Genomic DNA, 12,993 nt, shown 5'->3' with positions numbered 1-12,993 from the left:
CATCTGTTAACAAAAAATAATCCCTAAAGCAGCTTGAATGGTAAGGCTTAGACAAACAAAGCAAGGCACTTGTGTTAGCCTGCATGATTTTTTCCTCATCTAGGTTTTGCCTTTGGCACATGCAGTAACAGAGGCTGTGTGCTGCAGCGGTGTGCCTAGGGGATGGGTGGTGGTCTGACACTTAACTGGCTTGCCATCGCTCAGGCTTCTCCTGCATGACGTGGTGGTTTGGTGCTCCTGCGCTCTCCCAGCTGTTCTGAGGGCATGGCTTATAGCAAATGTGCCTCTTTGAGGCAAGGGGAGTACAGGCAGCTGCTTGCAGGGCTGTAAAGTTTCCCCTAGTAGCACAGTGTGACATACTAAGAAGTGAGTGTGTCCTCTTCCAGAATATTAGATACTGTGTCAAGGCTTTAAATCACTATTATATTTATTGTGTTTGTGCATAATCTGTAATACTTTTGAAATGCTTTAGAGGATAGTAGTTTCTGTTGAAGGCAATGGTACCTACCATTAGTCAAACTAGGTATCTTTATTATAAGGCTTATTACCAAGAAAGTCATGTGTTCTATGTTGCATAGGAAAGAAACTCAGTGCATAGCTGTGTATATTCATGCCTGAATATGTGAAATATTTTGGTTTATTGAGTCACCTTCCAAACAGTAGCAAAATCCCTTGTTTTGTTTTTCTTTATGTACAGAGCAGTTTGCCTAGAGCCTGGAGAACAGGGCTGGGGCATAAGGGAGGAGGTGAATTCCACATACTGCCTCTGGCCGGTGAGATGTTCATGAGGCACCCAGTCACTTTGTGTTTCTGTGCTCCCATTTCCCAGTTAATAATAATGAAGATAGACTTTTAAATTTTTTGAAGGGGTTTCTTTTGGGGAAAAATACCTAACAATACCTCATTCTTATGATGCTGAAAAATTTAGATTTTTTTTTTTAATTAAAATGATGCTAGAAATTGTGCCAGGAAGTAAAAAATACAAAGGAAAACAGAACATAAACCCCTGAACAATGAGAATTATTCTTCCTCTAATGTTTATTCATGTAATGTTTTAGGCCAAACAGAAGATGTGATCATGCTCCTGAATTTTGGGGTTGATCCCACTGTTCCAGATGTGCGGTCAAGATATGTCATAGATATCTTGAAAAAGAACAAAAACTTCGATGCTGTAAAAGCAGTCAGCAATCACATTGAGAAACACCCTTCCCCTGAGAAATGGACAGGTACTACATGGGTTGTGTGCTTTTCCTGTTTTAAAATTTTATCCTTTAGATACAAAATTGTTTTATTTGTAATTGGTAGTAGTAGGTGTTTTTTTATGTAACTTTTGCTACGTATTGTCACCTTGATCTCCTGCCAGTCAATGATGAACGTTTTATCCCTGCCTGAAGGTGACTGCTGTCCAACTGATGTTCTTAGTATATCATGCAATAAGTAACTACAAGTTGCTCTAAGTTACTCTAAGCCACTGTTTTCTTTCTCACCCTTAACATGAGGCTCCCCCTTCCATAGAAACTGCTTCTTTTTGATGCTTTTTCAGTTTTAACTTTTTACCTTCACTCTATTTTTTGGAAAATGAAACATTTTGTTAAAATATTGGTGGCACATTTAAAATGCTTTTAATACCAAAAAATTTTGACAAAAAAAGAGAAGCTCTGAAATGGTGAAAATGTAAGTGAAAAGTTGCTGACATTTTTAAAAAACAAAATAACTTTTTAGTAAGAGCTCTTTGTTCACAAAGTTTTAGCCATCTTTGATCTATGTCGGTAATAAGCAGCTAAAACTTCTGTATTACTTGGAAAATTTTAACTTCTGCATATGTTAAGGGAAAAGAGTAGCAGAGCAGACTGTCAAACTAAAGCTATGAGAGCCTCTCATAACCAAAATAGAGGAGCTAAAATTTAGTTCCACTCTTGAAATATGGGGAAACATCGAAGTGCATTTTAAAAATTATGAATGATATTTCTAGGCAGTTTGCAAATGACCTGTTGTGATACAGAAAGGCACAAATCTTAATTGTCCCAGTGCTAATATGAAATTTCATGAACTGGGGTGATAAACTGGTTTCCAGTCTGCTTTTTTATAATAGCCTGTCAGTTCTGAAAAGGGTTCTGACTTGTCTGTTTTTTTATAATTTTCCATTCTGGAAACTACTGTATTAAGTGTGTTTGCCCAAATAATGGGAATTTCCTCTTCCATGCCAATAAATGAGAATGAGAAAACATAAAAATTGTACAATACCACCCCAGTGTGACAGTATCAAGACTGGCTAATCCTTATATAGTTTTTTTGTCTGCCCTAACAAATGGAGCGAGCCTGAGCTGCCTGAACTGCAGTATGGTCAGAGAAATGCTAGTTGTGGCAGGAGATGGGGAGCTGTCTACCCTCAGGACTGGGAGGGTCCCTGTAGGATGCACTTTCTTGGCAGTATGGCACTACAGTTGCTACTTATATCCTAGCTCTGAAAGAGACTGTAGTGGGCCACAGACATTTCCAGCAGAGGATCCAGTCATAGGAGGTCATTCGGAGAAGCTCTTGGGAGTATCCACATGAGAACTGACGGATTGGCCGGTGAGGCAAGATGCTCCTGCAGGACTTTGAGGTTCACAAACTGAGGAGGTAGATCCTGCAGCTGATCTTTTCAAGCCATGGTTTAGACTGCTGTTTAAAAATAAGTCCCAAGCATGGACATTGTTCATCTTGAAAGCATTTCTTCAGTACAGTCTTTCTGAGATGGCTTGGTGCCTGATCTTCTTGTTTTCCGTGGCACTAACCAGCCAGAACTTTAAGGTAACACCTGTATTAGCATTAGTGTATTAGCCCAAAACATAACCTTTTTAAACCAGAACTTGCTAGTGTCATTCAAATCTCAAAGCATGGATGGAGCAAAAGACTGCACAGGTAGACCAAACTTGGCAAAAAGCAAAGTTTTTAGGCTACATCTCTGTTTTCGTGTGTGTATTGCATGTAAGTTTACTGGAAAGCACTGGGTTTCATTGCACTTGCACCTTATGGCTCCTGGCAAGCATATTCCCACAGTTTCTCTTCCTTTACTGTAGAGATCTCTGCCCTGGAGAAGGTTTTAGCCCAGTGGTTCTCAGTTAGGATGTTAACACCAATACCCCTGTGGCTGTAATTGCTTTGGTTGGTGTTCTAGGTAGCTCAGCCTGTCTTTTATGGTCAATTTTTTTTTTTTTTTTTTTTTTTTTGCAATGCACAGCCTGCAAGAGTTTTCTAGGCTTGGTGCAAAATGAGAGGTTGGAGAATAAGCGACTGCTTTACAGGTAACAGTCTGAGGTTAATCCTTGTTGCTAAAAAGATGACCAGCCTTGTCTGTCTCTTTGTCCTAAGAGGTAAAGCTACTGTTTTATTTGGCCTTTGACATACTTGAATTCTTCAAAGCTTTTAGGAGTCAGGCCAAGTCTTTCAATTTTCATTTAAGGGCATTTATGGGGACATAATTTAAAATCTGCCATTGCCCATTACCTAAGTATCTCTTAAACTTGTAGGTATCATTTTGGTGTGTTGGGTTTTTATGGTTTTGTTTTTTTCTTTTAAGAGGACAAATTATTTTATGGCTGTATTTCTTAAATGGCACTGAGGAATCAGACAAGCTCAGGACATCTGATTAAAACTGTATGCTGAAAACATTACTGGGTTTAGTCATCTACTCTAAAAATTCTGAATGGTGATATCACTACAAGGCAGCAGTGTCCTGCCTGCATGCAGATCAACTTGTGAACTATTACAATTTTCAATCTAGTGTATTATGGTAAAGAATGTGTTTGATGAGTGTATCAAATATCCTTTGGGATATGAAATCCATCACAGGATTGGCTTTGGCAGTAAGAGTTTCAGCCATCTGATTTTAACCTGCCACTACACATTTCTTGGAGCCCTGAGATGCAATGTATTAAAGTCTTGACCTGAAAACATGCCACCAAGGGACTGGATTTTCAGTTTCTGTAATGTTTTGCAGGGGGGAATGAAAGCAGAGCCATAGCTGATACAGATTCTCTCCTGGATGTTCTTGAACAGTTTGTCCAGTTCTACAAGTTTGAAAATGGAGCATATCATAAAAATGTCTTGAAGGAAGATGCAGTTAAGCGATTTCTGAAACTGCTATCTTCTGTGAAAGGTACAGTGAGTTGCCATTTCTCCCCTTCACAAAACTTAATTGCTATGAAAAATGTGTTTGATGCTAACATGCAGTTTTTGCTCTTTTACCCTTCCTTCTCTTCCCTGTTTCTGCAACTGATATTACTGGAACAACGTGCTTTTACTTATTTTTGCTGTTGTGTTTTGAACTTAGAACGACCGGAATATGCACAAAAATTCAGTATGATGAGTCAAAATGTTCAAACTTACTTGGCTGTCGGCATAAGGATGGAAAGATGCAAGTGTTGCATTTTGCTGCTCTGTACTTTGAATTTATTGCGTTCGTTATTCTGAAATTAGTTTACAGTGAGATGGATTTTATTATGTGGCTTTGAGTGAGTTACATTGTCTTGACTGTCTTGCAGAAATCCCTGAAGGGGTGGTTTGTAACATCTCTCATGCCTGCGCTAACAGCTTCATAAAACAGTTGCTGGAGAAGCAAATGTGGCATAAAGTTTTGCTGCTGCTAACAGGGAAAGCCAGTGGGGAAAAGCCGTCAGGTGGAGGACTCTTCAAAAACTGCAGTCTTTCAGATGTTGACATCGGCAACGTTATCCAACAGTGTGACAGATCGGATAAGCAAGTGCACCTCATAAGATGCTTGATTGAACGAGGAGGTGAAAAACAGTGCAATATTAATGTGTTATAAAAGATCTGGTATTTTATTTGGCATGTTTGGAGCAACATAGTTTCAGAAATACTGACACGTGTTTTGTGGCTCTGTGTAAGCACGGCCGCTTGTTGGAGTGCAGTTCATTGGCTGTATCTGCTGTGTGCGACATGGGGAAGCTAATAAGGCTGCATGGGATGGAAGATGTTTTTCAAATTAAATTTGGCTGTCAGGGTTGGTAAAAGGCCAAAGATTATTGTTGCTCCTTTGCTTATAGTTTCTTTGTTTTTTGATTTCTCTGTATTCAGCCACAATATTAATCCTGATAGAAACTGAAGCCACAGTCTTTGGGTTCAGTCTGTTGTTACGTTACAAGTAATTGACTACAAAGGCATGACCAGATGTGTTTCTTTTTTTAGTGCAGACATCATAATTTTTCTTGTTTTGCATGAGGTTTATTCCTAGGATTACTCTGGCATTTTTCATTTCATCTTATAACTTGATGTTAGCTATAAATTATGGACACACAGTCCTGCTGCAGCCTTGTGAGTGCCAGAGGTGCAAGGAGGCTTCTTGTTTTGGTCAGTGACTGACTGACTTGAAGCAGATATGTTCAGGCCTTTCTGTCTTCCTATCACAACCGGAGGACTGGTTGCTCAGCTTAATAGGAGATAAGAGGAGATTCTGAAGATTTTCTTAGTCAAAAATTCTTTAACAGATACATGTAAAAAGCTGACAAAAAAGAAAAAAAGCCACCTGCTCAGCAGTCAGCATGTACCTTTGTCTGTTTAGAACTTTCTGTAGTTTTCAGATCTGGCCCATTAGATTTAACCCCTGATATTTTCATGTCCTTCACACCAGCTCTGCCAGATGGGATTGGAACCAACTCTGAAATACCACTGCAAATATGCCTCAAAAAGAATTATTTTGAACTAGTGTATTTGCTGCTGACCAAAGGTGCAGATCCTCAAAATGTCTCCATTGCACAAGGAGATACTCCTTTGCATGCTGCAGTTTCCATCTGTTTAAATAATAGAGGTAAGGCTTGTGTGTGCCCAGGCCTAGGGGACACAGAGAGCTCCAGCATATGTGCATAATGTGATTTCACAGCAGCTGTTGAAAACATCCCATTTCTTACCTGCCCAGCCCACTGCCCCTTCTGCTGCTGTTTACTGATACGGTAGCAGAGGCAGCAGATCTGGATGTCTGACTGTGTCTCAGCGCCCAAAGTTTGCAGGCCAGAGGATACGCACTGGTCTTTGTTGAGCTGGTGTGTTCTGCTTTCTGGTTGCAGTGGCTGGAACTATGAGGAGAGTTAATGGCAGCTCAGGTGACCAGAGGGACCCAAGCAGCTGTAATGTTACTGTTTTGTGAATATATTCTTGTTTAATCAAGCTGATGTAGAAAGGAAGGCTCCTCTTTGAAACCTGGTAAAATGCATACTAGGTAGGAATGAAGTAAATAGGAAGGATCTAGGAAGAAACAAAGGTAAAGGCAGAGCAATGGCAGCAGAGTTTGAAGGAAATCCTACAATGACACCTGAAATCTGTTTCCCAGTTTTTGTTCAGTTGTAAATCAAGCAAAGTTTTGTTCAGAGGAGGAGTAAGAGAGGACTGTAGGGCTTACGTAAAAATGTAAGAAATTAAGATAAACTGTCAAACTAAGCCTCAAAGTCAGGTTTGATTTTAAATTAAGGAAAATGCATTTTTGAGTTGAAGGATTAAAATAATTAAAAATACTGAATTTATTTATTTTTAAAGCAGAAACATTTCATTCAGTAGCTTTAGAGAGATTAAAAGCATAGATACTGCCAGTTGTAAATTTTAAATGAAAAGATTAAGAAGTCCAATGACAGTATCTTCTCTTAAGTGTTTTTCACTGTGTAAAGTTTTTGAGGTGGAATTTCTTTACAGTTATTTTGTTGTGTCACTATTTTACAGTTAGGAAAGAAATGTTTCACATATATTATCTGGTTTAAATCACATACATTATCTGGATTAAATCCAGAAAGCTGTAGAATATCTCTTTCCTTTTTTTCTCCCCAGAGTGGTATTGGACTAATCTTATTTTGTAGGAGGTTGCTCTAGGGACCTCAGATATCAGGAAATAGTTGAGATTTGCCACAGGTTATTTTAGTAAATCAGAGTCATCTGCAGCAGATTACTTCTGGGTGGCATATTAAAAGGAATGAAATGACCCCAGAGCAGTGCCCAGAGCTGCTGCTTGTCCAGATAACCAGTCATCAGCCTACTTTGGGTCGCAGTCGGGGCTGATGTTGGAAGATGAAAGAATCTGTCTGCACCCAGAGGTTAAAAATTGACCGATGCTATAGGAACAATTGCAACACTAGGGATTTCTAAAGCTTTTCTGCCATTGTATTGTTTTCCCTGAATATTAGAAAAGTTCAGTTTTGAGCCATTCCAAATAAGCATGTTTTACAAACATGAAATGTAGATTCTTTTCTTTTGAAAATAAATTGATTTTAATTTAATAGCTGCAGAAAAAAAGTATCAAAAATTGTTGGCCTACAAAGCAGCCTTGTAAATCAAGTGTTTTGTGGTTTTTTGTTGGGCTTTGGTTTTTTTTTTTTAATTTTTTATTTGTTCTCTTGCTTTCAGATGGCACTGGTTTAAACATCCTGAACTATCTGCTTGACCTCTTTGCTTCAAGACCTTCTGACTTTCCATATCTTAATCCAAACATACAAGATGACAATGGAAATACAGTGATGCATGTTGTTTTTCAGAGAGGATTTTCAAAACAGGCTAAGAGAATAATGGAGTCATTGGCAAAATTTGATGTTAACTTTAATATAAAAAACAAATTAGGAAGAGATGTGAGGCATAGAATTAAAAAAAATGACCCACTGCTACTTGCCTGGAATAATGCTACACTGGAGAAAAAGAAGTACCGGCAGGATATAGCAGGGCAGTCAGTTAAAACATCTAAGCCCATTCCAGCCTCTGAGATTTCACAGCCAAAGAGCACAGGGCGTTCTTCATCTGGGTCCTCATTAAAGGCACCATCTGGCAGTGCAGTGCATAATGATTTAAAAACCCCGTGTTCTGTAAAGACAAAAAAAGATCAGTTGGCAAAGCAGGAAACAGAAGGAATAAATAGCCCCTTAACGCTGCAGGAAAGTCTAGTGCAGGCAATCACAGCTTTAATTCAGCAATTAAAATTGGGTGACACCCTGAGAAAGGATCATCCTCTGGTACAAAAGCCATCTTCAGCCAAGACTAATTTGGAAGAGGGAAGAAGTGAGTCCTTGCAACCTTGTGGAAGCATAGCTTATCCTGAAGGAAATGGAGGTGATTGGGAGAAAAAGAAGGGAGCAGGGGAATTTAGTATGGACCTGCCTGATGGAGAGAAGGAAGAACCAGAGGAAGAGAAGGGGAAGATTCCGGATATTGAGGCATATGTGCAGGAGTTTGATAATATGACCTGGGAAATAGAGTGCACTCCTGAAATGCTGAAGACGTTGGGCAGCAAAGCTGTGCCTCATTATCTGAAAACTAAAACTATAATGACAATTAAGCAACTTGGCAATGGGGAATGGACTAGGGGCCTTCAGAAGCCACTGAAACACTTGAAAGCTGATATCCAGCTGTATGAAGCCAAGTTGGGCAAAGGTGCAAGAATGCTATGGGAACTTGCAATTGACTTTTCTCCTCGTTGCAGCGAGAGTGCGGAAAAGATCATGGAGACAGAACAGAGAAAATGTCTTCCAGAAAAATCTGGTAGAGTTTACACGGAAATAATCAGAATTTGGGCCATTGTTCTTGACCACTGCAAGCTGAACCGTGTCTTAGATAATATATGTATTTCCTACAATCGTGGTTTATCCTGCATCTTGAGGAAAAAGCTCAAGGGCATAAATGAAGGACGTCAGAACCACAATGTGACAACACAGAAGCGTGTTCCACGTTGTTATGTTGAAGACCCAGAGGCAGAAAAGTCAAAAGAACATACCATACCTGAGTATTTCCCTCCAGCCAGTGCAGCAGAGTTGGAATACAATATAATGAAATTTCACAGCTTCAGTACTAACATGGCACTTAACATTATAAATGATGTACATTCTTCTGTTGAATACCCTTTCAGGGTTGGGGAGTTGGAGTACGCAGTAATTGATCTCAATCCAAAGCCCATGGAACCAATCATTTTAATAGGGCGAAGCGGGACAGGAAAGACGACTTGCTGCTTGTATAGGCTTTGGAAGAAATTCTATTCGTACTGGGAAAAATCCACCTTGGCAAATGGTCCTCTGCTGGAGAGGCAAACGTGGCAGCAAAGACAGTGCAGTGAGGTTGAAAAAGCTGGGTTAGAGAAGGAAGAGAGAGAACTAAAACAGGACAGTGATGATTCAAGTGAGGAACAGATGAGCGACGAGCAAGACCGGGACAGCGAGGATGAAAATTTTCCTGCAGGCACAGCTGGTGCAGAAATGAATTCATGTGATGACCATGAAGAAGACGAAATGTATAGTGCGGAAGCATTGAACAGGCTGGAGAACCTGCACCAGATCTTTGTGACAAAAAATCCCGTCTTGTGCCAGGAAGTTCAGAAAAATTTCATTGAACTTAGCAAGTCTTCCAAGGTAACCAGTCACTTCAAGCCTCTGGATCCAAATGTTCACAAGCTACAAGACATTAAAGATGAAAATTTTCCTCTGTTTGTCACCTCCAAGCAGTTATTGCTGTTACTGGATGCATCCATGCCTGACCCATTTTTTCCAAGAAACGAGGATGGAAGCCTTAAAAGAATCATTGTTGGTTGGAGTCCTCGGGAAGACTTGGTTGTACCAAATTGGCAAGATGAGGATGAAGAAAGTAATTTTGAAGCAGAACATGGTGATGATGAAGGAGCTGCAGATGTGTACTCTAGGGAAAGTGATCCTCGGACTTTTGTGACTTACGATGTATTTGCAAATGAAATATGGCCAAAAATGATAAAAGGTAAAAGCTTGTACAATCCAGCACTGGTTTGGAAAGAAATAAAATCATTTCTGAAAGGCTCTTTTGAGGCACTGAGTTGCTCTGGAGGTAAACTTACTGAGGAGCAGTACAAAAAGCTAGGCCGAAAGAGATCACCGAACTTCACAGAAGACAGGAGTGAAATCTATCACCTCTTTTGTCTTTATCAACAGATACGATCACAGAGAGGTTACTTCGATGAAGAAGATTTGCTGTATAATTTATCTCAAAGACTCTTAAAGCTCAGGGAGCTGCCATGGTCCATCCATGAGTTTTATGGTGACGAGATACAGGATTTCACCCAAGCTGAGCTAGCACTGTTAATGAAATGCATCAATGATCCTAATGCCATGTTTCTAACTGGTGACACTGCCCAGAGCATAATGAAAGGAGTTGCTTTTCGTTTTAGTGATCTGAGGTCACTGTTTCATTACGCAAGCAAGAACTCCATGAACAAGAAGCAGCGTGTTAGAAAACCAAAAAGGATATATCAGTTGTACCAGAACTACAGGTCCCATTCAGGTAGAGTAACAAATTTATTTATGATCTGTGTCTGGGCTCTTCAGATATCACTAATGATTGAAGTTTTCTACTGGCCAATTCAAAGCATCTTTAAGCGGCCTATTTTTTTAAGAGATCAGATGGTCAGCTTTTTCTGACATGCAAATTCTGTATTTTGACAGCTCAACTGGAAAACCCAGAATGAACATTTTTTAAATTGTCATTTTTTGAACACTCATGCTTGCTGCATGTTTTGATGGTATTTGTTTGAAGGAAAACTGAAATAATTGTACCCATTTCTCTTGTCCCATCCCTAAATTGCTAGACTTTGCAGCATTTGGTGTGCTACTTCTGCTTTTCTTATTTATGACCTTTGTTTTGTGAGGATACTGCTAAGCCTTTGTAGCATGCTTTTGGTCTTTCCAGGCCCAAGAATGAGGCCACTCAAAACGGCAGAAACAAAGTGGACCTTACAGCTTCTCTCTTCTCTTGATTAGTGTTTTTGTCATGATATTTCTCGATTTCAACATTCTAAGAAAATCTTTTAAAAGTGTGTTTGTGAGAGTGTATGAGACAGTCAGACTGAAGTTTAAAGTCTCTGTTCTGCTTATTACAGGTATTCTCCGTTTAGCATCTGGAGTGGTTGATTTGCTTCAGCATTATTTCCCAGAATCTTTTGATCGGCTTCCTAAGGACTGCGGTCTCTTTGATGGACCGAAACCTACGGTCTTGGAGTCCTGCAGTGTTAGTGACCTAGCAATTCTGCTGAGGGGCAACAAAAGGAAAACACAGCCCATTGAATTTGGAGCGCATCAGGTTTGTTTTTCTTGGGTATATGGCTTTTTGCAGATTCTTCCAGCTCTATTTCTAAATCATCATTTTATATGGACTGCCCACAACTTTCTTTTTTAAGCCCATGTATCTCACTGATAAATTATGCATTTTAAACTTAGAAACCTTTATTGTGTTGGTTTCTGTTTCTTCTTAATACATGTCTGGCTCTTTCTGTTCTTTTTTGCATCAGGTGTTGCCTGTCCCATTCCTCTCTAACTCCAAATTTACTTACACCAGATCTACAGCTGTCTGCACATACCACGCATTTGTCAGTCTTCTAGTGGCAGCTTTGTGACCTTTTTTGCGGAGTGTACTGGAATGTCCAAGTTACATGTTGCCTGTTTTTGAGAAGGCTCTTGCATTATCATGACATGTTTGTATGCTTTCTCTATGCAACTGTTACCTTTTTTTTTTTTGCTTCCTAATACGTTCTTTTTATTAATTTATTTTATGACAGGTGGTATTAGTGGCAAATGAAACTGCAAAGGAGAAGATACCCGAGGAACTTAGTTTAGCACTTGTACTGACAGTTTATGAAGCAAAGGGCTTGGAATTTGATGATGTACTCCTTTACAACTTTTTCACAGACTCAGAGGTATATAATTCTTAGCCATTTTCTGCATTTTCTCATTTTTTCTTAAGTCTTGATTTTACATGTGGTCTAATTGGCTTTAAGCTGGGGAAGGGTTCCCTGTTTCCTCTGAAGATGGGTGGTTGCATCACAGTAGAAAACAGGGCTCATAAGTTTATGGATTGAGACTGTCTTCCCTTAGTGCTGCATTTTCCTTCAAGTTGGCTATTGCAATTTAAGGGAGAGCCTTGGGGTTCACACAGCAGTTCATGCACACATGCACACACACACACTTCTGCTGCATACCAAGACTACACCAGCTTATGGCATGTCCCTCCTGGCTGCTCCCTCTTCAGGTCAGAACAGTTGGTGGAGGGACACTCCATCACCCTCTCATACTCTTTAACTTATACTGGAGTTCTGGGTCCCAAAAAAACACCTGAGACCCCTTGCTTTGCATCAGCACAAAATTGTAAAATAATTATGTTTAGAATCAAATATTGTGTGCACGTGGTTGAGGCAGGGGAGGAGCATGCTCTGTAGCCATCCACAACTTAGCTCCAGAAAACTCATTCTGGCCTAGCTCAGGAGTTGTCAGGAAACTTGAGAAGGTCCCACAGTCTATAGCGGAGACCATCGCCCATAGAATGGCCTCAGATAAAGAAGACTTTCTTTCCTGGAGGTGTTGTGTTTTGTATTTCTTATGTACTCCCTTTTCCCCCTTTGTGGTTGTCTGGGGAGCTCAGACCCTGTCTCTCCAGGGTTTCCTGTAACTCCAGACCTGCCAGGGGTGCGGTCCTCGAGGCTCCTTGCAAAGAGCTATCAACCACAGCAGCCTCCCTGTTGTTGCTGGAGCATCACTGAGCCCCCCTCACCCCACTCCCACCCCCAGCCAGGCAGCAGGCAGCATCCTTACTGAACATGCCTGCAGAGACTCGAGAATGCCCACTACTTAGTTGCTCTGCAATTAAACATTCAGTGTGAACATCTCTGCCTCTAGCCTTCAAAACAGTGTCTCAGATATGGTCGTCAACAGATGAAAACCACAGGAAAACTGAGGGCAGCTTACTGGTGGCTTTTCGTGGAGCTTAGTGGACGTTATGTGATGAGGGCAGAAGGAAGGAGCTTGAGGTAAATGACCTTGTATCTGTCTGAGATTCGGGGATAGTACAGTACTGGCTGTCATGGTGGATTACTCAAAGTTGATTTGGTTTTGGTGATGCAAGTTGTACTCAGAAAAACAGTGAACCGTTTATCAGAATTTAGCAAAATCAGTTTAACAGAGTTGAATTGTGTAGAGCATTTTAACCTAGACTAATGTATGTCAGGCCTGGAGAATG

At 40.2% G+C, this 12,993-nt stretch overlaps 1 protein-coding gene across 4 annotated transcripts in view; it reads left to right on the top strand.

The window, feature by feature from the left end:
- TRANK1 (tetratricopeptide repeat and ankyrin repeat containing 1) overlaps positions 1-12,993 on the top strand; it is a 56,818-nt gene that overhangs the window by 23,833 nt on the left and 19,992 nt on the right. For 2 of the 4 annotated variants that reach the window (XM_010582452.1, XM_010582444.1), the window contains exons 3-10: positions 698-773; positions 1,059-1,226; positions 3,983-4,141; positions 4,527-4,778; positions 5,633-5,809; positions 7,390-10,269; positions 10,865-11,064; positions 11,540-11,677. In XM_010582452.1, coding sequence (XP_010580754.1) covers positions 698-773; positions 1,059-1,226; positions 3,983-4,141; positions 4,527-4,778; positions 5,633-5,809; positions 7,390-10,269; positions 10,865-11,064; positions 11,540-11,677 — 4,050 coding nt within the window. The remainder of the gene's footprint in view (positions 1-697; positions 774-1,058; positions 1,227-3,982; positions 4,142-4,526; positions 4,779-5,632; positions 5,810-7,389; positions 10,270-10,864; positions 11,065-11,539; positions 11,678-12,993) is intronic. The other 2 variants (XM_010582435.1, XM_010582426.1) reach the window with 1 other exon arrangement.

This window comes from Haliaeetus leucocephalus, unplaced genomic scaffold (genome assembly GCF_000737465.1).
Source record: "Haliaeetus leucocephalus isolate CR32 unplaced genomic scaffold, Haliaeetus_leucocephalus-4.0 Scaffold83, whole genome shotgun sequence".
NCBI classification, from domain to species: domain Eukaryota; kingdom Metazoa; phylum Chordata; class Aves; order Accipitriformes; family Accipitridae; genus Haliaeetus; species Haliaeetus leucocephalus.
This window is presented reverse-complemented; position numbering and strand designations above follow the sequence as displayed.